Source organism: Poecilia formosa, unplaced genomic scaffold (genome assembly GCF_000485575.1).
Source record: "Poecilia formosa unplaced genomic scaffold, Poecilia_formosa-5.1.2 Scaffold412, whole genome shotgun sequence".
Taxonomy (NCBI): domain Eukaryota; kingdom Metazoa; phylum Chordata; class Actinopteri; order Cyprinodontiformes; family Poeciliidae; genus Poecilia; species Poecilia formosa.
In genome coordinates, this window is record NW_006800351.1 from 386,481 (window position 1) to 411,626 (window position 25,146).

At 37.3% G+C, this 25,146-nt stretch overlaps 3 protein-coding genes and 1 long non-coding RNA gene across 9 annotated transcripts in view; all 4 read right to left on the minus strand.

Annotated features, from left to right (window-relative positions):
* The window catches only part of wdr90 (WD repeat domain 90), a 29,154-nt gene extending 28,691 nt beyond the window's left edge, over positions 1 to 463 (minus strand). For all 3 annotated transcript variants that reach the window (XM_016663308.1, XM_007576656.2, XM_016663307.1), the window contains exon 1: positions 49 to 463. In XM_016663308.1, coding sequence (XP_016518794.1) covers positions 49 to 61 — 13 coding nt within the window. In that variant the 5' untranslated portion in view covers positions 62 to 463. The remainder of the gene's footprint in view (positions 1 to 48) is intronic.
* A 222-nt stretch (positions 464 to 685) lies between these two features.
* LOC103155121 (glucagon receptor-like) lies at positions 686 to 12,962 on the minus strand. 2 transcript variants are annotated; one of them, XM_016663309.1, is made up of 16 exons: positions 12,885 to 12,962; positions 12,526 to 12,527; positions 11,254 to 11,258; positions 9,458 to 9,539; positions 9,274 to 9,376; positions 8,705 to 8,815; positions 6,286 to 6,407; positions 5,730 to 5,836; positions 4,825 to 4,981; positions 4,560 to 4,719; positions 2,916 to 2,976; positions 2,775 to 2,844; positions 1,884 to 1,975; positions 1,651 to 1,789; positions 1,486 to 1,527; positions 686 to 1,162 (listed from the first exon to the last, which is right to left on the minus strand). In XM_016663309.1, the coding sequence occupies exons 4-16, from the start codon at positions 9,515 to 9,517 to the stop codon at positions 1,091 to 1,093; spliced, it is 1,296 nt and encodes a 431-aa protein (XP_016518795.1). In that variant the 5' UTR covers positions 9,518 to 9,539; positions 11,254 to 11,258; positions 12,526 to 12,527; positions 12,885 to 12,962; the 3' UTR covers positions 686 to 1,090. The 2 variants fall into 2 exon arrangements, with proteins under 2 accessions (XP_016518795.1, XP_007576730.1); XM_007576668.2 differs by lacking the exons at positions 11,254 to 11,258; positions 12,526 to 12,527; positions 12,885 to 12,962 and having other exon boundaries at positions 9,458 to 10,130.
* Positions 12,963 to 17,333: 4,371 nt separating this feature from the next.
* LOC107833603 (uncharacterized) lies at positions 17,334 to 18,175 on the minus strand. Its single transcript, XR_001659365.1, has 3 exons — positions 17,962 to 18,175; positions 17,736 to 17,807; positions 17,334 to 17,637 (listed from the first exon to the last, which is right to left on the minus strand). It is a non-coding gene; the product is annotated as an uncharacterized LOC107833603 (long non-coding RNA).
* Positions 18,176 to 19,338: 1,163 nt separating this feature from the next.
* The window catches only part of nlrc3 (NLR family, CARD domain containing 3), a 19,200-nt gene continuing 13,392 nt past the window's right edge, over positions 19,339 to 25,146 (minus strand). For all 3 annotated transcript variants that reach the window (XM_007576659.2, XM_007576658.2, XM_007576660.2), the window contains 10 exons: positions 24,072 to 24,155; positions 23,897 to 23,980; positions 22,958 to 23,041; positions 22,600 to 22,683; positions 22,086 to 22,169; positions 21,393 to 21,476; positions 21,238 to 21,321; positions 20,439 to 20,522; positions 19,975 to 20,058; positions 19,339 to 19,727 (listed from right to left, as the gene is read on the minus strand). In XM_007576659.2, coding sequence (XP_007576721.1) covers positions 19,637 to 19,727; positions 19,975 to 20,058; positions 20,439 to 20,522; positions 21,238 to 21,321; positions 21,393 to 21,476; positions 22,086 to 22,169; positions 22,600 to 22,683; positions 22,958 to 23,041; positions 23,897 to 23,980; positions 24,072 to 24,155 — 847 coding nt within the window. In that variant the 3' untranslated portion in view covers positions 19,339 to 19,636. The remainder of the gene's footprint in view (positions 19,728 to 19,974; positions 20,059 to 20,438; positions 20,523 to 21,237; positions 21,322 to 21,392; positions 21,477 to 22,085; positions 22,170 to 22,599; positions 22,684 to 22,957; positions 23,042 to 23,896; positions 23,981 to 24,071; positions 24,156 to 25,146) is intronic.

Sequence of the window (25,146 nt, forward strand, 5' to 3'; positions counted from 1 at the left end):
GCCCAGCAGACGTGTTTTTACCTGGGGAATGACGTGTTTTAGCCTTACCTGTTGAGGCCATTGAAAGATGCTGCAAATCAACAGTCAACCTGTTGACTTTTAGCTAGCAAACAAACAGCCGGTCAATAGAAGAAGCGGGGGAAAAGCTCATTCTCCTGTTAGCCCACCAAATGATAATGTTTCTGATTCATGTTTTTATAAAAATGAACATATTTCCATCTTTTCTGACGCGGTGGGAGCGCTTCGGGTAACTTTTCTTTACTGGTTTCAGCGTTTATTTCTCTCTTCCCGCTTCAGCCTGCGCCGTCTCCAACGACAACAATGTTAGCTTGACCTCATGACGCAGCGCCGAAGGGAACTCTGGGTAGTGAAGTTTATAAAGACCAAACACCAATCACGTTTCAAGACACAAAAATGAAATTAAAGTAAGAGGAGCAGCACCGCTTCAACTTATTTTTCTTAAGTAAAAGTGAAAAGTATTCATCCAAGTAATTACTGAAGTAAAAGTAAAAAAGTATTTGGTAAAATCTGTACTCTGAATAACTGATCAGAACCTCTGATCAGTTAAAGCAGAAAAAATGCATAAAGTTAAATGACATTTCTGGTATTTTAAAGGCTAACATTAATACATTAACAAAAATAAATAAAGACTTAAATAAGAATTTTAAATATAAGATATCAAATATGAAATGCTTGCAGGTATGTATATTTATGTTAGAATATAGTAAATGAAAACATATGCCGAAAAATAATGTTTTCAGTCTGAGTCTGTGTTAACAGCATGTGGCAGCAACTCTACAGGGTCTTTCAGGTGAACGAGGAAAGACACCTGCATTTCTGCAGATGATTCTTCCTTCTCCTTCTCAACCCTGAGCTGCATGGTCTTTTCTTCGGTTGCTGCTGGTGGTGATTGCTTCAACAAATCATCAGCTTGTGGAGGAGTTGTCCAAATGTCGCATCCAACAGTCTGTGAGTTCCCAGGGTTTGAGGATCTGTCTGTCTTTGCTCTGGTTGCTGACATGGGGGATCTGTTGTGATCCAGAACGGTGGCGATGGAGAAAGTCTCACCTCGAGATTCAAGCACCGCTAGTCACTGTGCATGGCGTAAGATCTCCGTCTCTGTCCTCCAGCTGCGAAGCTTCCTCCTCAGCTCTGTCTGCACCTGCAGCCGGAGAAAAAGGAAACTAACAAAAGGCTGACAGGCAATTCAATTTTCCAAATGTTTCATCATTTTAAAGAGTATGCCTTTTAAAAAATAACAAAAGCGATTAGTTATGGCAAAATAAAGCGCAAAGCGAAAGATTAGATCAGATTAATGTAATGGTAAAAATACTTTTTCAGTTATTTAGTATTACTATTATTATTACTATTAATTATTTCAAAAACACTAGCAAAAATGCTGAAGTGCTAGTCATGCTGCATAAAAAACAGCATATTTTACAATTATAAAGCAGAAATCTGATATGAACAGTAAAAGTCTCAGACCTCCTTATTAGCATAGCAGTAGAGAACTGCCACCAGTAACCCCTGCAAAGAAACAAAATCTTTAAAAATCTTGTTTTTTTCCGTTGAGAAAAAAAAATTAAGAAAAAAATAAAACATTAAATTTGGTTTGTTGCATCTCCACCTTTCCTGTTGAGCTGCACTTACCTGAAATGAACTGATGAAAAGAGTGAAAAACACTTTAATGTAGCGCAGCAGCCCTGTCGTCTGCTCATCTGTGGCGAAAATAAAAATCACCTCATGGACCCCGAACAGAGGGATGAGGGTGAGGGTAGCTTTGGCCAGTCTGGAGGAACAAACCAACACAAACTTCAACTTCCTTTGTTCTGAAATTCATCCGATTGTTTTGCAGGAGATAAAGTATGACTGCGTCTACTTGCCGTAGTTTGTAATCTGGATATTGACTGTGGATGTTGGCCCGTAGTTTGGAAAATATCACCCCCAGGATCTTCATGAAAATCAGGAAGTTGATCTGTTGGTTGGAAAATAACGACATGATCTGCATTCAGCAGCACATTCATTATGGTACATTTTACAGCTGTGAACCTTTACACTTTGGAACATTAAAACCACAAACTGTGTGTTTTGTTGAGATTTTAAGAGACAATTCAAAACTCAAAAACTTTTTCTAGTATTTTTCCGGCTTTGTTCTGCTACTATTATGACTTTATTGTAATAATGTTATGAGTTTATTCTGGTAGTTTATTAAAAAGCCTTACTCCGTTGCACTTTTGTAATTCACTGTCTGTTTCAATTAACCATAAAATTGTGCAAATTGAAATTGCGAAAATAAATTTGCTTAAAGGAAACATGCCAATTTTGGTCAAGTTAAATAAATAAATAAGTTAATTAAATTAATTAATAAATAAATAAATGTTTTTGGTCGCGGCGGTTTTTTTTGGCCGTACACTGAAACAATTTTTCGCGTCACGAGTCATGTGATCAACAGTCGGACGTTACTAAAACAATGTCATATTTATTATTATTAAAGATCCTTTATGTAATGTTATTTATTTTAAATAAAGTAAAAAAATCCGTCTGTGCCATGATTTTTAATCACATTTGTTTAAATGACAAGCTTATTGCTGTGGGATTTTAATATAATTTCTTATTTAATGAAAACACTACAATTGAGAAATTGTGGGGGTTTTTTACTAGTCGAATATTGACAAAGGTTTGTAATGGAAACGCAGCTAATGAAAGAATGAATAAAGTCGGACAACAACAGATTCAGTTCATATAATAATAAATAAAAACAACCACATCGTTACTAGAGAGGCTAAGAGGACGGGGAAGCGAATGATCCACCAGTAGTTCATGTTCTCATTCACGGCCCAACATCTGGAAAGGAAACAATCATTAGCTTTCCTCCTTATCTGAGGCTCAGAGCTGAGGAAGACTCCGTCACTCACTCTTTGTTTTCCTTCAGGACCTTCATCACCGCCCAGGGAACCACAAACAGCAGAGGGGTGCCTGAACACGACATCAAAGACCACCAAAAAATGAGCAAAGTAAGGAAGTAAACAGCAAAGACGGTGAATAAATGTTTCCATGGTTTCCTTGCTCCGACTCCTCTGAGGTAAGCGTGTCGCTCTGCGGCGCTCATTTGCATTTAGAGTGTTGGATCTCATTGTAAATGTACTTTAGATGAGAGGTGGGCATGAGAAGAAGATTGCAACAGATGGTGAAGTGGAACGTTTTCGCTCCATGAAGTCAAGTTTATTTAGAATATTTCAGTCCAAAGTGCTTCATAGCATAAAAACATAAATCACCAATTATGAAGCAAGCAATAAAGACTAAACATTGTCAAATTCTATCATCTAATATTTTGACCAATTTTCCAATTATGATTAATCAAATCCTAAACTGGTGGGTTTTAGCCTTGATTTAAAGGAACAGTGTAAGGACTGTAGAACTGGAGTGGAGTTCTTCTTCTTCAGCATTTTAGTAATTATTTTATTCAGACCTGCAAAGACACTTTTGCAGTAATCAATGCTACTAAAGACAAACACAGAGAAGCTGCTGAGACGTCAGTCCTCTAATCCTGGAGATGTTCTTCAGGGGATTGAAGGCCGACTTTGTAACTGTCTTTATGTGGCCCTGAAGGTTCAGGTCAGAGTTCATCACTGCATCTAGAGTTCATCCTGATTTCTAGTTTCCAGCTATAATAACTGAAGCTGATCTGACTCTAGATCTATGACTCTAGATCCCTCCTCTTTAGGTCCAAAGATAATAACTTCAGTTTTGTTTCTGTTCAGTTGGAGAACGTTTTGGAACATCCACACATTTATCTGTCCAGTGCCGAGTTACCTGATGACATCATAATGCAGAGTGTTCCACCTGGTAGCTAATCTTACTACTAGTTATAACCTGAGCTAGCGTTAGCATGTAGATATTGAACAGAAGGGGCCCCAGCTTGAGCCTTGGGGAACCCCATGTGATTCCTGCCCTCTTCAGTGAGAAGTTTCCTACTAACAGAGAAATCCCTGTTCTCTAAGAAAGATTCGAACCAATAAAAAGTTCTCATGTGATGGGAACTTTGTAGCTGACAGCCATCTTGGTAGGCAGTTGCTATGGAGTTTCTATGACAACAATAAACAACCCAAAAGCTTAGAACTAGCTCTCACCTTGCTCCTATCCAACTTAAAAACAATATTACAACAATTATTCGATTAAAATTTTGAATACTCTTCTATCTTTTTCCTGGTCCATTTATGCTTTGCACTGCACTTGCCTACCAAGATGGCGGTTCAGTGGTGCAGATCACTTCCGGTCCAGACTCGTGGAAACTTTCCTACCCAGTTCTCCAGTCACATCAGTAATGTATAAAGATCTTTTTTTTGGTCATTACTTCATCATTATTATTGTGTTGTATTCGTTTCTATAACTCTTGGCAGTATTATTGTTATCTCGTCCTTTTTAGCAACTTATAATGTGGAATATATAGCTGTAAGAGAAAGGAGAGTGTAACTGTGGAAAAATGTCACTATTTCTTGTTAAAATTAAGTAAAAACTCAGTGAAACAAAAGATAATAAAAATATATTGGGGTACCCACCCCAGCCCAGGCAGAGGTACGGCAGGTATTTGTTGCTGTCGATGAACACGCAGGAAATGAGAACAGAGTACAAATATATGGCCTCTCCAAAGAACCAGTAGTGGTTGGCCAAGACGCAGTACTGCATCATAACCTGTGCGACACGGCAGCCGATGGCAGCCTGGAGGCGGGAAAACAGGAAAATGACCTGCTGGGTTTGGGTTTAGTGGAGCGGCCTTCGCCCCGACTGTCATCATGAAACGTCAACAAAGCTTCTGCGACCAACCTGGTGGCTCAGCATCTCGGTGACGTCGGCGTGTCTGACGATTTCTCTCCCCAAGTGGCGGTCCAGCATCGAGTCCTTAACGATGACCGCCACGGCTCGCAGGATGAAGGACAGAAACAGGTTGGCGTGGATGTAGTTTCTGGTGCAGTGGAGTTTCCTGAAATCATCGTTTAGCTTTTAGATTAAGCAGACAGGTGAAGGAAACACCAGCTTTCTGACTGAGAAACCATGTGAGGCACATTGTTCAAACTTCGTGCATTTTTGCTTTTTCAACAGACAACCTGGCAGTTAGCATCCGATTTCAAACATCAAATTTAATATTTATCTTCCTAACTAAGTGCCAGCAAATTAAATATTTAATTAGTTATATACATACCAACTAAACACAACTAATAACTAAACATTTGTCTTCAACCTAAACATTTAGTTTAGCAAGCCAAATATTTAGGCTTCAAACTAAACATTTATTTTGAAGTTTGAAGCTAAATATTTTGATACAAACTAAGTTGATATTTGGTTTCCTACCAACTAAAAGTGTTGGTAACATTTTTAGTTGTAAGCTATAAATTTAGTTTGCTAACTAAATATTTAGTTTGTAGCTAAAAATATATCTACAAACTAAATAAGCCAAGTACTTAGCTTGCTAGTTAAATATGAAGTTGTCAGGTAGATTTTTTTAGGTTGTAATCTAAATATTTAGTTTGAAACTGAATGAATAACATGGTGAAAATATGACTATAAACTAACACCATTTTTTTTCGTCTATGGCTGTTAATGTTTGACTGTTTAACTTTAAACATGTGAGCTAACGTGTCTCATTTAGCTCAAAGGAAGGGAGAAAGGTGTGCTGGGTGTTTACTCAGCTGCAGAGTTCAGTAAAATAAAAGCCTGCAGCGACAGCTCACCTGAAGCTCAGGACAATGATCAGAGCCATGATGAGTGTCGACAAGGACAGCGAGTATCCCACGGTGTACAGGGTCCTGAAGCCCACCATCAGCTGCTTCGCCCACAGCTGTGAGGACAAAAACACCTTCAATAAGAATCAAACTGAGTCACTAATATCTGAAACAGTAAACAGTAAACCCAGAACCCAGAAGGCCCTGCTTTTATTTCATAATGAATGTAGCAGATATAAAAACATTTTATATTTACATTGTTTTTTGTCGTATTTTTCACAGAGTTTTACCAGAAGTTTCAGGGTGAAGGTTAGAAAAACATTAGAGCCTAAAACGTTTACCTACAACCTGCAGAAATAAAAACATTTTTCCATTTTTCTTCTCGTTCTTTGTTCTGAATTCCCACACAAGTACATCAGGTCTTAGTGTCCAGTTCGCCTGCTGAAGTGCTGCTTGTTCTTCCTTCTTGTCTTGGGAAATCGCAGAAGTAATTCTCTGTGAACCCTTGTTATGTAAATGTATCATTAAAGTTGGTAAAGGAGAGTGATGGTGGCTGCAGCCGAACCTCCTGGGACGCCGCCTCTTCCTCCTCCTCACACTCGCTGATGTCCCTCCACACATGGCCGCCTTCGTCCGTCTCCCAGAGTCCGTCGGACCCGCAACGCCTACGCACCGATCCCTGAGACACTGGGAGAGGAATAAATCAGGAAGCATTCATCATCTGGACATTCGCTGCATATAGATGGAGCCTGGAAGGGCAAAAATACAGCAAGCAAACCAAGTTTAGAGACAGCAGATGTCTTAGTTCATTTGGAAATACTATAAAATATACTACACACACCATCCCTGCATGTCCATTAGACACAGGTCTGGACAATAAATCAATAACAATATATATTGTGATAGACACATGATCAATCAATAGATAACACATCTGATAGAATATTCTATAAACCTGGAACATTCCAGGTTGGTGGAATCTACTGACTCACTCCCTCTCTGGTTGCCTAGCAACCTGCTGGGTAAGAAGCAGTTTCAAGTTCCCCCAAACTTCGGTTACCTAGCAACGACCTGCTGAATAACTGGAGCAGTTTCAAGTTTCCCCTCTTTGCCTCATGACTGCTAGAAAATAAAAAACAAAATGGAGGGAAAACTGGGTAAAACTGGGAAGGTCACGCCACCAGTTTGGCTGTAGTTCAAATATTTAAAACAAAAAAAACTCATCAACAATTATTGATGTCAACTGATATGAAGCGCTTATATTGTATTAAGTTTTGAAGAACTTAACACAAGTTTTTCACAAACTCGTATAAGGGCCTGACGATATTGCTGAAAAACTGTTTTGCGTCCGGCTCTAGTTAGAAATGAAGCTACAGCTAGCTGAAGCATTAAAGGAGCGGTATTATGAGTTTTCCATTTTATAGCACAATCGCAAAACTATGTTACCTTCAGGTGTTAAAAAAATGCTATATATATCAAATAGGACTTAAAAGAAACAACTTCGTAATATAACGCCTTGAAATTGGGCCTCTGTCTCTTTAAGAAACTCCTGCTCTTTCTGAAGCTCGGCCTCCAGGAAGCTGTCCCAACATGGCTCCTCTATTAACCCTTTAATGGTTTTACCAGCGTTGCTCTGAGCAGCAGCTCCTATAACGAGCTCAGCAGCTGTTTGCTAATTGCTGCTGGCTAGTCTGAAGGATCTGAGCGGGGGAGGGGCTTCGGCTGGAAGGCGGGGCTAGGTCCACCCAGGCGTTTTGAACAGCTGAATGGTTACCATGCAGATCAAAGGATTTCTCAATCATGGAAGACTCCAGGTTTGTTTTTGATGAAGGAAAAACATTAAAACATGATGGAAAGATAAAACTATAGGTTTCACAGAATACTGGCCCTTTAAGAATCATGTTTCAAAAGAACAGAGAAGTTTCTGACTGAAAGACTTCATTTGATCCACTGATGTGCTCTTTCCTCACAAACTGACACGACATGAGGTCTGAATGCTTTCTGCTGTTTTCATAAAAACACAAAACGTTTCTATGAACAACAATTTATACTCAATAAACTCTGAAGAGTTTTATTTTCCTATCAGTGAACCTGCAGAACTCAGCCTGATTGTTCACAGCGGTTCTCACAGCAAACGTCCATTTTGAGGCGTTTTTATTGTAAGACTTGATCATTCAGATAAAAGTTTTACTCTAAAGCATCAGCTGCACCAGTTACTGTGCTACAAAATAGAAAAAGGTCATAAATGTCCAAATATTTGGGATTTATGTGAATAAATCGTGACAGATTACCGTCGAATCGTTGACTTGCAATGACTTGATAGAAATCTGCCAGATTTCCTTTGATAGAAATTTTTTAGAAGTAAATTGATTAATAAACTGAAACTGATGCACAGATTGATGACCAGGATGTAACTGGAACTGATTCATCTGACTGGAGATCTGATGTGATTAGATAAAAAAAAAAAATCAGAAATGTCCTTGTTTTTTTAAAAAAAAAATGAAATGATCTAAAATGTTTTTAATTTTTCTAGCTATTTTGTGACTTTTCGAACTCAGAAATTTCTGAGCTTTTTCTATAAAATTTTAAGTTTTTCAAACTCAAATTTCCTTGTTCTTTCTACAAAATTTCTGAGATTAATCTGAAAATTCTTACTTTTCTTAAGCAAATTTTCAGCTTCTCAAACGTAAACATTTTCTTGTTTTTTTTTCTAAAAAAGTTTCGATTTTTATTTTCTGGAAATTTCCTCTTTTCTTTTCCGTCTATGTTGGCTCTAATTCGGCCTCACAGAACTGACCGAGTTCCTTCGGCTCTGAGCTGAACGTGTGCAATAAAAATGATTTGCAGTTTGGTGCAAACTGAAGCTGCAAGGTGTTTTCTTACCTGTGCAAAAAAATCCTTACCACTCTTCAAAGATAATACCTGATGGAGAAACAAACTGAAGTATGACACAGTCAAAGTGAGACAGCGGTCAGATGAGAGACCTTTGTGAAACCAGGGCAGGTAGAAAGGACAGGAAACGTTGACCTTGAAGCCTGCAGCAGCGTCAGGCCAGCAGGCGTATCTGTCGAACGTCCGGTTGCAGAACAAACCCTCTGGGAAGGCAAAGAAGAAAACTGAATGAGGAGAAACAAACATTTCCTAACATAAAGCCCATCAATCTGCTTCAGAAAGGATAATAACCTGTAAAACTAAACAGTTTACACTGCAAAAACACAAAACCTTACAGTGTTTTAGTGTAGTTTCTACTGCAAATATCTTATTACACGTGAAATAAGACAAATTTCCAGTGTGTTTTAAGTCAATAATTTCTTCATACTGAAAATTTCTAGTCCCACTGGCCGATTATTTTCTTATGGAAAATATAAGTAAAATAATAAGATAGTAACTCAGAACGTCCTGACATCCTGTGAAACCAAATGAAAATGTTTTACAACAAGACTTGAGTTTGTGGAGCCATGTAGCCATTCAGTTACCCAAAAAGAAGTAAATTGGTTTGTTTTTTGAATCCTAACTTTTTAATCGCTGTTTGAATCAACAGATCCGTTCGTACCTTGAGGCGGCGGCTCGTTTTGCATCATTTTGATGCAGTCCTGTTTGTACTGGAGCCACTTCAGGTAAGTCTCCTCTAAAACCTTCCCGCTTCCCGTCTCCAGCTGCAAAAAGCAGAGAGATCACAACACCAACACGGAGGGATCTGCAGGAGAAGTAAGCAACGTGTTTTTATGGGCGCTAACCTGCAGCAGAATGAAGAGCAGCAGAAGAACCAAAGCTTTTACGATGCGCGTCTTTCCCATCACGCCGAACAGGACGCCGTCTCTTTAAAAACAAAAACCTCCCATCAGACAGTAACTGACCGCTGCTGCAGTGTAGGTCAGTTAAATCTGTATGTGGACAAAATCCTTTAAAAGAAAATCCATTATTGTTCTCAATGTCCAAACTTTTTGCCATGACGACCAAAATCGTCAAATTAAAGCCACTTTCAGGTCGCAGAAAGTATTTTAAAACAAACGCTTTTGAACTTTGTTTCCTTTTTTTAAGGTTTATCTGCTCATTAATAATCCAAATTGAAATTTAAATCATTGTAGGCATAAAAAGTATTTCCACAGGTTATCATAAGTCAGGCACACGATTTCTAACTTGGGGTGAATTTTTTAGGTCAGTGTTTGTGGTTCTAGTTACTCCAAAGCCAAGACGATCGCAGAAACGTTGCTAATTAACGGGAATCTGTTTTTTTTTGTACCTCTTTTTTCTTCTTTGAAGAAAATGTCACTTATCTGCAGAAAATGTTGCTTGACCACCGATGTTTGCATTGAGGTCAGGGGCCGCACAAAATCCCCCAGGGGGCCGCAAATGGCCCCCAGGCCACACTTTGGAAACCCCTGGACTAAAACAAGCTCAATAATTAACATTTGAATGATTTATTGTTTTTCTCTTTCTACCAAAAACTGGATGACAAAAGTCTTCAGTCTGCTGTTTTGGTCTCAACTAAACCTTTTTTGTTTCCAGAGATTTATAATTTATTTCATTTGTTTTTTCTGTTTTATTTATTTTGGATATTTAAAATGTCTTCCAGTTCCAGTGTTAAATGATCATCAGAATTTGAAGTTTATTGATTTTTGAGAATGTGTTCTTGCATTATTATGTCATTATTACCATTGTATAAATGAAATTGTCTCACAACAACAAAATTATTGTTTATCATAATAACTTCTGGGACAGTTTTTCGTCCAGAAAAATCTGCTGTGGCGTCAGGCCTGAATGTTTCCTCAAGATTTTAACTGGGTCAGAAAAGCACAGGTGGGTTATAAAAAGCCTCTTTAATGCAGTCAGGGGGAGGCGAATAATAACGTCTCTGTGAGCGCAGAGAGCATAATTCAGAACAATCTAGATTGTAATATAGATGTCAGTTTCTTCCTAATATGCTGATAGCAATGAAGAGCCTGAGGAAGGCGCTTCAGGAGAAATAATAATAAAATACTTTATTTGAAGGAGGTTGAAATTTAGCAATTATTTGACCAATTCTGGGGAAAATTTGATTTGATTGTGTTAATTTTCTGTGATTGCTGAGAGATTAATGTGATTTGGCAGCACACAGATAAAAACAGCTTTGACTGGATTGATTAAGTAACATTTGATAAAATAATATTAATATTTATCAAGTAATTAATAATATTTGATAATTTAAGCACTCAACAGTTACAGATTGTGTTCCTCTGGAGGCCCAGTGAGAAGCTATGGCGGGCCGGATGTGGCCCTCGCGCCTCCAGTTTGTGACGCAAAGCATAAAAGATGCTAATGAAGATTCAACATTAATTTTTAATCTTAAAAAAGAAGAAAAATCTTTTATTCCCACTGAAATGGAACATCATCTGAAGCAGCAGTCATTTTTTGATGTTGCTCAAATTAGACATACAAACTTATAATCAAGCAGTTTTTTTTGTTTGTTTGTCTTAATAATTTTGATGGACACCAAACGACACTTCCAAGAAAAGTGCCTTCCATCTTCACATTCTCCCTCACAAGATAAGACTGCTGCTTATTTGTGGACGATGAAAAGCAGCAATTTGTGACGCTTGTGAAAGGAGAGCAGCACAATGCATCAGGATGATGCGCAGCGCTGCTGAGCGACACGCCACAGATGAACCCAAAGCGACGAGGGGCCGACTGCAGCCTCCCCAATGACTGTCAGAGCAGTGACTTGTTTGTTTCCTCCAGGTTGTTGGCATTCTGAAAATCACTGCCTGCGGCAGAACGAGGAGCGAGTGAAGCTTTCCGGACGCCTGGAGACTGAAGCTGTTCACATCAGACGAAATCAGTTTGACGAAAATATCATAGTAACCAGACAAGATAATGTCCAGGTTTCATTTAAACACAATCACATTACATTAATAACAGTGGAGGGTCAGAGGAGGCAGAGCAGCGAAACCTGAACTCCAGTAAGAGGAGCACGACTTCAACCTGTTGTTACGCAAGTAAAAGTAAAAAGTATTTGGTAAAAAGTCATTTAATATTTTAAAATTGCACCATAACCCTACTCTAAATATAAAGTTTGGTGGAAATTTTGGTATTTTAAGAATTAAAATGACAATAATTCATATAAGTAACAGAAAATAACAAAATCATGCAAAATAAAATGTTTCCAAATCAGTTTTTGTTTCTATAAAAACATTATGAAAGTTTAACAGAAACTGCAGGTGTGAGTCTGTCTGGTGAGTTTTTGGTTAAATGTGTTTGTTTTTCATTCAGAATCCAGAAATTTTACTCACGTAAAAGTAAAAATACATTTTAACAAAAATACTCCTAAAAGTTACTCGAGTAAATGTAACTAGTTACTATCCAACTCTGCGGAGGGACAGTCTGCTAATCGCATGTTTCATTTAGCATGTTAGCACACTGCCACCTGCAGGTGGGAGTTGGCAACACTTAAATCCGATGTTTGACTTTTTTATGGAAAATTTGCAATAATCTCACAATTAATAATTAGCTCTAAAAAATCCAGAGATATGCTGACTTTGCGAGAATCTCTGCAACTGATTTAACATTTACAGCTAAAATTGCTTTGATTTCATATTTGATTATTAAAATAATATTTGGACAGACAGCTGTTATCTTGAAGGTTTTACTATGTGTCCCTCTGGATTGTTGGGCCACACAGGAAGCTCTGGCGGGCCAGAGTTGGCCCCCACACCTCAGTTTGACACGTTTTCTACACATTTAGATGATTAGAAATTCTACACCTCCAAAAACTAAATGAAAACATAAAATATAAACATGATTTCTTATCCTTTAGGCGTGAGTACACGTCTCCTGCTCTTCTACCTGGATCTCAGTTGTAAATCCTGCTGCCCTGCAGTGAAACGATACTGAAATACTGGAAGAAACAAGCAAACTTTGTTCATCTCTATTCTAATCAGCAGGAACAGAACATATTGGAAGAGCATTTCCAATAGAAACTGAACCCCATGCAAGTTCTGCAAACTGATTGTTTTCATAAAATGTTTGGCAAATAACTTAAGATTTAGCTGCATCTAGAAAATTGATAATTTTTTTCAAGATTTCGACATATTTCATAACAGTACTAATTAACTCCCTTTATCTCCACCTGTTTAACGTAAACAGGGTTAAAACAAACCAGTCAGAAGGTATTTTATGGTATCTTACTGCTTGTTGTGGATCAGATGCTGCTTCAGCGTGAGAATCCAGCTGCAGCAGAGCGTCGGTGCAGCTCCGCTTCCCGTGATGATCTGAGGGGCAGAGCTCTGCCTCAGCCTCACGATCTCCACACAGCCGTGTTTATATGGAGCTACATTGGGGCCATAAAGTTTATTCAAGAGAAAGAAAAACATGAAACTGAAAAAAGTAAAACTGAAAAAAAAGTTTTAAATATCTATTTTATTCATTCTACCATGAATAAAATGTTTGAGTTCATGTTTAAGTTAAAGGGCCGGTGTTCTGTAAAATTTACTTTCCATCATGTTTTAATGTTTTTTTTTTCCTCATTAAAATAAACCTGGAGTGTTACTTTGATTCTTTCATGTTTGACAAATCCTTTAATCTCCATGGCAACCATTCAGATGCAAAATGCCTGGGTGGACGTAGCCCCACCTTCCAGGCGCAGCTCCTCCCCCTCTCAGCTCCTTCAGACTAGCCAGCAACAATTAGCAAACAGCTGCTGAGCTCGTTACAGGAGCTGCTGCTCAGAGCAACGATGGTAAAAACTTTTTTAAAGGGTTAAGAGAGGAGCCATGTTGGCATGACTTCCTGGAGGCGGAGCTTCAGGAAGAGCAGGAGTTCTTAAAGAGACAGAGGCCCAATTTCACAGCCTAATTAGGAAGTCAAATTTCTTTTAAGTCATATTTGACATATGTAATTTTTATAACAACAGTAACATAGTTACTTGATTATGTTATAAAAATCCCACTATGTGCCTTGAAAACATATAATACTGCTCCAATAAGTTCTTTTACTTGATTTAATGTTTATAACTGCTAAAAAAAAAAAAAAAAAAAAACGAGGACAGAAAACTGAATAAAACAGGAAAAGTCACATCATCAGTCCGACAGTATTTCAGATATTTAAAACAAAAAACTAATCAATAATTGTTGATATTATTTCGTGTTATGTTTTTCAGCCATATTGTCCAGCTCTTGTATCAATGTATGTTTTTCTTTTTCATCTAATTATATTCAGAAATAGCCTGGAAGTAAAAGAAAAAACATTTATTTTGAAATGTTATGTTGCTAATTAAGAGGAAAGTGACAAATTTTGGTGGATGAATCTGCTTGGCTTACATCCACCAGCGAAGCAGATTCTGTCTTCGCTGGTGGATGTAAACAACACATTTTATTCTAAATGTGTTGGAGACGGCAGGCTGGCAAATAAAAGGGAAATTACTAAAAGAAATCCATTTGTAATGAACGGTTAGACCAGAGCTGTTAAACATTCAAAATGAGACAGAATCGTTAGACGGCAGTTTAAACTGGATGTGTAAAATAAAACAAAAAGTTAATAATTAAACAGCAAACAATATAAAACATGACTGGTGCATATATAACCATAAGGCTTAGCTATGCTGCGTTCAAGCTTGTTGTGGTTTTATATTACTCATTTTGATTGTAGATATCACCTAAAACAGCTCATATTCAAGCCCAGCCATAATTTATTTTCTACATTTTCTACATTTCCATGGTGTTTATTCTCTAATATATGGAAACTTCTCCCAAAAATAAGACAGACTTATCCACACTTCTCTATTTCTTTTAAGTATGAAAAATATAATATTATTCTGACTTTTAGCATCTAAATTGACCTAAATCAGGCAAAATTTGATCTGATTTATTGTCACAGAACCAGAAAAAAAAATCTGGTTTTATCCGTTTTACTAAAGTTTAAATCATCCCAGCTATAATTTCACCAAAGATCCTGGTGTAATTTGTGAGCTCATTGAGGTTGGAGCCTCCAAACAGACTGGATGGCCTGGTTCATGCTCAGTGTTTCTCTAGTAAATGAGCGTTAAGGGGAGATGATGACCATCATTGTCCTGGAAGGAAACTGCAATGCCAGCCAGACGCTACTTTATTCAGCTCCAGTTAAGATAATGTACATTCATTTCCACACAAAGAAGGAAAGGAAATTGGTATTGATTCATTAATTCAGAGGAGAAAAATGTTCCTCTTTAGAGCAGAATAATAAATCATCCATTTATTTAGGCTGAAAAAATAATGTTAAGGAAAAAAAACATTGAAATTATAATTGCTATATTATTCTTTTACAAAAACATGAAAACATCCTTTCAGATGGGGAATATAATTTTGTTTATCTCAAATAATTTGCTCTACATTTGTTTATTCACAACCCAATCAGATAAAATGAATAAAAATAAAACCTGGTCAGATTTATGAAAACTGTTTCTCTCTGAATCCTCTGAAAGTATAATTCATATTTTATAATCCAGTTGGTAAACAGCTCACAGGGAGGCTTAACTTGAGGCCCGGGGGCCAAATCCAGCCCGCCATGGCTGATTATGTGGCCCTTTAGACTCCACAACCTTCAACATGACAGCTGTGCTCACGATGCTGAAATACTTTTTTTTTAAATTTTCAATAAAATCGAAGCAGTTTTTATTTTCATATTTAAGCACAAATTTTGCAAAATTGGCTGTAAATATTTATAAATTAGCACCAAAAACTCAGCAATTTTGATGGCAAATATTAAAAAAATAATCCTGCAGGGATATTCCTGGAAAAGATGTTAATTTAACTTTAAAATTAAAATGAGTTTGACACCCCTGGGTAATGGTAAGGTTTTTAACTCAAGGTGCGGGGGCCAAATCTGGCCTGCCGTAGCTCCTCATGTGGCCCTCTAGACTCCAGAGCAAAACAAAACCTTCAGGATAACAGCTGCTTTCTTAAATATTATTTAATAATGTTTTTACTGACTTTATTGCAAATTGTATGTAAAAATGGTCAAAAACATTGGGGTTAAATGATGCTACCTCCAACCAGCAGGTGGCACCATTTCTTATTTTTACTATAACTCAGCTTTACTCAGTTATAGTCCGTGATTAATTCATTGAATAACAAAAAGTCAAATTTACCGTCATAAATAAGCACCAATATTGCAAAATTCAATGCAAAAATTTCTAAATTAACACCAAAAAAAAATTTGTAATTTCTATGGTAAATATTATAAAAATAATTATGAAATTGTGGAGGGATTTCTCAGGAAAATACGTTAAGTTTTATTTAACCTTATGCAGAACGTATGGAACATGGAGACAGATATGTATTAATATTTTAGCAGTTTGTTAATGAGTTTTATTAACGTATTCTGGTAACCGGCCCTTTAAGAACATTAGTCTTCTTAACAGGCCTTGGGTTAAGCTAAGGAGGAAACGCAGGAAGCTGTTTGTTCAATCCATGACTTTCAGGTCAGCTGCAGAATCAGATTTAATCATAATAAATGACTAAAATTGTACAGTAATTCCTGCTCTGACAGCTTAAAGTGCGATAATTTATCCTCTCTTAGTCACATCCTTTTTATTGTTTCCCAAGTTTCCTTATTCTTGCACTCGAGTTATGAAGCACAGTAGCCAGGCAATTTCATATATAAATAATAAAAAAAATAAAACCAGGGCTGGGTTTATGATTTTAAAGCTTTTCCACATTTTTCAGCTCCTGAATCTTTAGAGGTAAACAAGCCTGAAGTAGTTTGTGCACAAACTGTCTACTAACATTCAATGCTCCTCTGCTTTAGTCCTGATTTCCTTTTCGTTTAGGCATGAAGCTTCGACGCCAAACATTCCCTGGATCAATAATGGACAAGCGGGAGCAGAAAGGCTGACATGGATTTATTCTCACCTTCATTTGCAGAAAATGGATTTTCAATATTTTGCTCTTGTGGAAAATCTCTGAATTCGTAGCAGTAAAAGTAAAGAACAATCAAACAGTAAATGCCTTCATTTATATGTATGCTTGGTGCAACTAGTATAGGACTATAAATACGACTAAATTATGTGTTAAATAAACAGTTTTTTCATTTTTAAAATGACTGAATAAAATGTTCAGGGAAATGTTTACATTAGAAGTGTCAGGTTTGACCTGGATTTCCACCAACTCTGACAAGTTTCCCTGATCCTGAAGAAGAAAAGCAAAAAATAGATAAAAAAACAAAACAAAACAAAAACAAAACACAGGTGCTCATGTAAGAAATACATGCAAAAATATATGAATTGTTCTGAGAGCGTTCTCACATCCTCTCTGTGGATGTGAGAAAGCAGGTTAGCGATTTAGTATTAGCTAAGTACCAGTTTGTTATCACACAATAGCATTAGCTTCGACTCAATACCGTGTTATCAGGCTTTAGCATTAGCTTCCACTAAATCCTAAGTTGATGCAGCCAACTTCTCTGAAATACTATATTAGTATAGAGATTTGTCATTGTTTCAAAATATAATGTTGATGTAGCGCTCTAACGTTAGCAGTTTGTAATTAGTGCTGAGAGTTAGCACAGCTAGTTAGCATGCACAACACTACAGAGATCCTTAGGCACACATTTGGACTGTTCCTCCATCTATCCATCAACATTCTTTGATAAACCAAAATACATTTACATGCAAATTTGTTTATTTGAAAAAAACAACAACAACAATAAAATAAACATTAAGACATCATTTAAACTCAAGTTGACACTTAGACCAGCTCAATATGGTGTTTATGACATTAAATCCCAACTAATGTAGATATTTATGCATGAGGATACAAAATGTGAAGTTTGAATTCCTTAATAAGGAACTATAATGGTTAAGGTCGTAGTTTTTGTCGTGTATATCAGAGCCAGAAGAAAAACTGCAGCTGAAACCTTTTCCCCCGATCGCTCAGTGAACAGTCAGGCTGTGAAACCACTGGACACTTTCCTTAAGTAACATGGAAAAGGACATCAATGCTAACATCACTTCCACTTTTCACACAAGAGGGATTAATGCTGTTCAGAGTCAGCCTCGTGTTTTCTTACCTGAGGGATGCATCTGAGCTGATAAGAGGTTTAAGAGGCTTGGTCGAGTTCCTGCAGCTTCCGGCTCTGATGCTAACAGGGATAAAGCTGCTAGCATAAATACACTCAGGTTGGAAACTAACACTTGATTAAATGTCTGCAACGTTTTTCCAGTCACCTCCGACTGAATAAAAATTACATTTTCTTCAATAAATTAACATTAAAGTAAAAATAAAAAACTACTCACTCACTGCCCAAACGTGTTTGTACATGCGGGGTTGTGGCGCTAACCCATTAGCGTTAGCTACGTTTCCATTTCAAATGTGCGAAAAACCTTGTCAGTAATCCACTAATAAAGAAAAAATACAACTTCACAGTTGCATTGTTTCCATTCAACAAGAAATAAAATTAAAATCACACGTGAATAAGTTTGTTTACGCGATAAGTCATTAAAAACTTGCTGCTTCTTCTTCTTCTCCTATCACTTCCTGTCGTCTTCTTCTTCGTCTGTTCCGCCAGAAGGAACCATAGGGTGCGTTCACACTGCAGCCTGAAGTGACTCAATTACGATTTTTTGGCAGTTCCGATTTTTTTGCCGGGCCCGTTCACACTGCCAGTAAATGCGACCTGTATGCGTTCTGCAGTGTAAACGGGCAAACGACCTGAAAGTGTCCCGCATGCGCAGTAGAGGGCGCCATAGCGTCAGCGTCTCAGTGTTCTGCCAACCGCCATAAAAAGAAGTGCTCAGTGTTTGCGGAAGTAAACATGGAGGCTAACGGTGGAGCTTAGCTTACATATTTGAAGTTGTTGTCCGGCCGGAGCAGCATATTAACAACTTCATCCTCATATAGTCCATCATGGTTGTTGTTTTTATTCCCACTTGCGCGTATCAGGACGCAGAATAGTGAGATTTGTTGAGAAACTGACGTTCAGTTCGGATGAATGCGGCCTGGACGTTATGGTCGCATTTGAATCGGATACGTATCGGATATGGGTCACATTCGAAAAAGAATCCGACCTGTGCTGTTCACACTGCCATGAAAAGATCGGATACAGGTCGCATTACGTCAAAAAAATCGGAATTGGGTCACTTCAGGCTGNATTTGAAGTTGTTGTCCAGCCGGAGCAGCATATTAACAACTTAATCCTCATATATTCCATCATGGTTGTTTTTATTCCCACTTGCGCTTATCAGGACGCAGAATAGTGAGATTTGTTGAGAATCAGTGACGTTCAGTTCGGATGAATGCGGCCTGGACGTCATGGTCGCATTTGAATCGGATACGTATCGGATATGGGTCACATTCGGAAAAGAATCCGACCTGTGCTGTTCACACTGCCATGAAAAGATCGGATACAGGTCGCATTACGTCAAAAAAATCGGAATTGGGTCACTTCAGGCTGCAGTGTGAACGCACCCATAGACATCCAGTTGTTGACTAATGTGGTGAGAAAACCACATGGAACAACAAGGCGAACCCAAGTGGAAAACGCTTTCAGAAAATAATAAAATACCCCAAATATTAAAAGTGCATCTAATACCACCTGTAGTCTGTGGCTCCTCTGTTTCTCTAATAACACGATTGTTTCACGCTTTGACAGAAATAAATGCAGTAAACATTCTGGCTTTCTCTGACAGATTTTATTTCTTTTCCTCAGATTTTAAGAAGCAGTTATACATAAATAATAACTATTTTTAGCTTAATGTGGCAATTTACATCTATAATACACAAAACATACAGTATGTATAAAAATATTAACCTCCAATTTATGAAAACATCTTTTATAGGTTGATGTTTATTTGGTTTCTGAATCAGGCGTCAGTAAGAGAAAACATGGAGATCAATAACGATTAAAAGGTTATTGGTAAGTTTGTACATGGATAGTTTGACTAAATAAAATCTCCAGTTTTCTGCTCTTGGTTAGATATCCACCACGCAGCCGGGAGCGCTGGCTCTTATGGCGTCGGATATGACCTTTGCCCCAGATTCACCGATTCCATTTCCCTGCAAACTGGAGGAAAAAAAACTTTATTGTTTCTGAGAACAACTGGAGAACATTCCTGTCAAAACATCACATACATTTACTTTTTTTTAGAAAAACAAGGAAATGTCTGAATTTTAAAAGTTAATAATTTTAGGAAACACTCAAACATTTTTTAGATTAATCTCAGAAATCAGAAAAAACATGAACATTTCTGAGTTTGAGTTTAATGGCCGTAGTGCGGCATCGCTGCGATCACATGGGAGGAAAAACTCACTTGATGTAAGCCAGCTGGTGGTTCCCCTTTAGAGCCGTAGCAATAAATATGGCTCCATCCATTCCCAAGGAGTTTTCCTGCAGACTGAAAGATAACAAAGTTTACTTTAGTTCACTTTTGCAAGATTTCCTCTCATTTCACTGCCAAATATAGAAAAAATTGTTGTGAATATTTCTACAAAATCTGTGATTTTGATTGCCAAAAAAAATCAAGAAAACAATTGTCAAATCGTGGAGGGATGTTTCTGGAAAAGATGTTTGGTGTTATTTAATATTAAGAAGAACTTATTGAATGCAGAGACAGATATTTAAATAATCTCCATTGGTTCCTAGTGAAGTATGTTCATATTTGTAAGAAAGAAAAATTATACATTTCTAATTCACCACCGTGTTAATGGTTTAAGAGATGAAATAAAAGAGCATAAATTACAAAAGAGGGTCCGGATTTGAACAGTTCAGACTTACTTTAATGATTTAAGGCTCCTGTTGGATTTCAGAGAGTTGGCCAAAGCTTTGGCTCCTTCCATTCCCACCGCATTCCCACGCAGACTGCAGAAAACACAGAAAATTAACTCAACAGATACATAAAAAAGGATATAAATTGTGTCTGCATGTCCTCCTCATGACACCTGGAGGGTATTCTGAAGTTAGCACATTAGCATTAGCTTCCACTAAATATCATGAATGCTAAGGCTAGTTAACTTAGCCACTGATGACGGAGGATAAATGGTTTTCCTGTTATGGTTTGTTGTTTTTCCACCATTGGCACATTTAGCAGCAAGTTCATGACAGTGACTGACAGCGCTAAGCCCCGCCTCCTAGCTCTGATTGGTGTTTTTGTCGACGTTTTCAGACAGCAACAGAAACTCAGAGAGGAAGTGGAGGAGTTGGATCTTTTTCCCAGATTATCGGTCTCAAGACAGTTTGAATAAATATATATAAAAAATATTTTTTATAAAAGTTACATCCTGGAGGTTTAACTTCTGAAATTTGAGAATAAAAATAATTAAAAGCAGGTAGTAAATGATGTAATAGTATAGAAAAAGTGTGTGAAGAATTTAGTGCTAATGATCCAGATTTAATCTACATGTAAATAAAAATTTAATCCAGACAGTTTCACTTCCCACTTGGAAATTTTATCCAAGTTTTGCTGCATGTCGTCTGAAGACTTAAAAATAAAGATGACAAAAAATCAAAGAAAAAAAAACTGTTTTGCTGATTGAAGAGTCGAAACGAAAGAACGACAGATGAAAGAAAGACTCACTCCAGTGTTTGGAGCGTCTGATTGGAGGTCAGAGCTTCAGCCATCGCTACGGCGCCGCTCGTCCCCGCCGACACGCCCTGCAGACTGAGGGAGCAGGAAGCATCTGTCAGACATGACGCTGCTTTTCATCGCTAATAAAAAACTGTCACACCAACCATAAGGTTCGCAGAGACGCATTGACCTTCAGAGCTTCAGCAAGGTGAATCACTCCTTCGTTCCCGATGGTGTTTTCTTGTAAACTGGAACCAAAATGAAAACACGAGGGTTTGTAGTTAAAAACCCGATTAGCAGAAAGACGCGCTAAGCAACAATTCTTCTCAAACTCAAGTCGGTACGAGCGTCTTCTCAGAGCTTCTGCTGGGAAGTTTAGAGAATAGTTAGCATTTAGTGTCAACTGAAATATTTATCTCCAAGCTAGCTAAATGTCCAGTTAGCTCTAAGTTAGCAAACTATTTAGCTTCAGGATAAGTATTAGTAGCAACACATTTAGCTAGTAAGCTATAGTTTGAAGCTAAATATTCAGTTTCAACCTAGTTGCATCTGAGCTAGCTCAATGTTCTGTTAGCTTTAAGCTAGCTAAATATTTAAGTTACAAATTAACATTTAAATAGTTCTCAGCCAACTACTTAATTATAACCTACCTAAATATTTATTTGGTAAGCTACAGATTGAAGATAAACATTTAGTTAGCAAGCTAAGTGAATTTGCATATTTGCTAAATATAGAGCTCTGAGCTCAGCTAGATAGCTTCAAATTAAATATTAGCTTCTAACCAAATATTTATTTTGAAGCATTAGAATGAAAGCATGACTTGTAAACATGGATATTTTTCTGTAAGCTGGTCTCACTCCAGGAGCTGGATGGTGGTGTTGGAGAGCAGCGCCTGGGCCAGAGCTTTGGTCGCCGTCGACTTTATGAAGTTCCACTGGAGGCTGAGAAGGAGAAACATGAGGAGAAATTCAGGGTTTAGTTTATGTAGAAATGAGGAGCAATTCAGTGTTTCTGTAGAAATCTTCAAACTTATAGAGCGCATCTTATCCGTGTGTATTTTTTAATCATGGTAGCTTGGTGCTCTTGGGGCCCCCTGCTGGTGCAGAGGCTCTAATCATCTGCTTATTGGACGTCACTTACATTTAAATTTAAATACACGCCACAATGTTCAATCTTATTTTAAAATGCATCATTTTTCTTCCACTTTGGGCATTTAAATTAAACAACTGGAGTGAATACTTTTCCAAGCCCTGGTACGCTGACGTTTTAGAGACATTTTTTATTTCAGATGTGGGTCGAGCTTTGACTGGGGGTAAAAAGTTTGAATAAACATGAGATTTATGTGTTGCTTGTTTTGCAAACTGAACTTACTGCAGAGACGTGAGTCCTTGGTTAAACCTGATTGCTCCAGCGATTGCTTGAACCCCGTCGTCGTGCAGCAGGTTAGCTGTGAGACTGTGATGCACACACACACACACACACACACACACACACACACACACACACACACACACACAGATTCATGACTGATCCAATCAGACGAGATGAAAAAGAGAAATCCAGTGTTTCTGATTCATCTGTGTGTTTTTATTGGTTTTTCCCTTTTTGCGTCTTTTTCATGTTTTTCTATATTTGACCTTAATTAGATAAAAGCAGTGGATGACTGAAAGAGCTGCGGTGGATTTTCTGTGAAGTTTGCCTGCAGTTTGGGAGCCATGTAAGGACTCACTCGAGGTTTTGCAGAGAGTTGTTCTCCTGCAGAGCGTGAGCCATGTTCCTGGCTCCCTCCACCCCGATGGAGTTCTCCCTCAAACTGCAAGAAAAAACAAGATTCATGTTGGCGTCACTGTAGCATCCAAATGATCAGAAATAAACCAGATCTGCAACAAATTATTACTGTAGTCGTTCATTATTCTGACGATTAATCAGTTAATCGTCAGAATAATCAACTATTCTTAAGAATAATTGATTATTTGTCAGAACAATCATATTATTCTGATTATAAATAGGATAGAAAATTGTCACATTCTGCTGATTTTTCATTCAACTACTTGAGATTAATTTACATAATATAAATACATAAAAAATACAAATAATTAAATCCTCTCTCTTCTTCTGACAATTATTTGATGAATTGATTAATTTGATAACATTTTTCATTTAACCCCTGAAGCTCATTTTGTACAGTTTTAAAAATAAATAAAAAATACAAACAATTAAATTCCCTTTTAAGGAAGAAAATGTTTTATGTTTTATTGCCTAAAATGCAAAAACAGCATTTCTGTTTAGTGCAGAAAAGTTATTTCTGTTCGACAGTCCAGATCTGATCTGGGGATTGGTTCAGATTAAATCATCAATAACTGGATGAAAAAGCTGCTTTTTCTCATAATTTGAACCTGGTGAAGCAGATAATACCACCTGAGGAGTTCTGGGTAGAAAATATTTTACAAAGATTAATTTTTATCACAAATGAAAAATGTAGATTTTTTTAATGTAGTGTTAGTTTAATTTATTCCTCTGAGGGTTTTGCTCTTTCAGCAAACGGCCTTAATTTGAGTCTGTAGTTAACAATTAACCGATTAGTAAATTAGTTAAGGATTGTTAACTAATTTGACAATCGATTAATCGTGATTCATGGTTCCAGCTGTAAATTAAACCCAGTTCTCACTTCAGAGAGACGAGTCCCCGGTTGAGCCTCAGCGCTTTGGTCAGGCCCGTCATTCCCTTGTTGCTGATCGAGTTACTCTGAAGTCTGTGGAAGAGAAAAAGTTAATAAAGCTGCTGTTAATGCAGCTTCTCTGCTTCTACTAGCAGAAGGTATTTTTGTCTGTCAGGACACTGACTGGAGCGACAGCAGCGTGTGGTTGAAAGTCAGAGCTTCAGCCAGAGCCACGGTTCCTTTGTCCCCCAGCTGGTTACTGCAGAGTCTGCACAGCGGAGGGAATAAATTCACTTATCAGGGGAGAAAATGAGCTCTTCTGCTGCTATGAAAGAGAAAATATTCTTAGACCTTGTGTGAATGGGGGACACATTGCTGCAGAACATCAGCCTTATTGGGCCTTTTACGTTAAAAATACACAAAATGAATTACCGACATGCTAAAGGCTGAAAGATAATGTTTTTTTGTTTTTGAATGACTCAGAAACAGAACAAAGTCTGAAAGAAATGAGGAGATAAAGATCAAATCTAGTTTATTTTCCCTCTTCTTTTCTCTCCTCTGGTTTCCCAAAACTCTTTAAGACACAGAAAGAGTTTTATTATTTTCAGCCTGGTTCCAGTTTCCTTATTAATTAGCAAAATGCTTCATGCAGGGAGAAAATGTAGATATTCATCATTCAGAGTCTGGATGTTCAGTGAAACGACACAGTCTGTCATGCAACCCTGAAAATAAATCAAACTCATTTCCATCCTCAGGAATTTAAAATAGATGTTAAACATTAAAATGTTAAACATTTGTTGTGTAACAGGATTTTATGTAATAAAATTACCAAATAAATGCTAGTCTAAATAAATCATCATTTGTGATAAAGTTGTTTTCATTTTGGGGTTTTAATGATGCACAGAATGATTCTTGATAAGTTTAGCTAAATAAACAGAACCTGTTGGGAGCGTCCGCTAATGCGCTAATACTGAAGCTAATTTTTCATTTAGCACTTTTGCTAGCTTTGAAAACGTTTAGCACACTTAGCTTTCCCTAAATTATTATTTCCATATAAGTTCTGAAGCGGTAATTCATTTGTAAATATTCAGTTGAATAAAGTTCGATATTTGTTTTGAAAGTTTAAAAATTCTCCAAATATTTAGACGTTTATATACACGCTCTTATTTTGAAGTGCAGGAAAACTGTTTATGCAGCAGTTTGGTTTCCTCTCCATGTTTTCTCATTTTTCCTCAATAATTTATGTGAAACAAGAGACG

Bases quoted from the DNA above. Each gene is read 5' to 3' on its own strand.
- LOC103155121 (XM_016663309.1), bottom strand. From the start codon at position 9,517: ATGGGAAAGACGCGCATCGTAAAAGCTTTGGTTCTTCTGCTGCTCTTC. The intron at 1,790-1,883 runs GCAAGTAGACGC...TTGTTCCTCCAG, and splicing joins TATCCAGATTACAAACTACG to ACTGGCCAAAGCTACCCTCA. The intron at 1,163-1,485 runs GTCTGAGACTTT...CTCCGGCTGCAG, and splicing joins ACTGCTATGCTAATAAGGAG to GTGCAGACAGAGCTGAGGAG.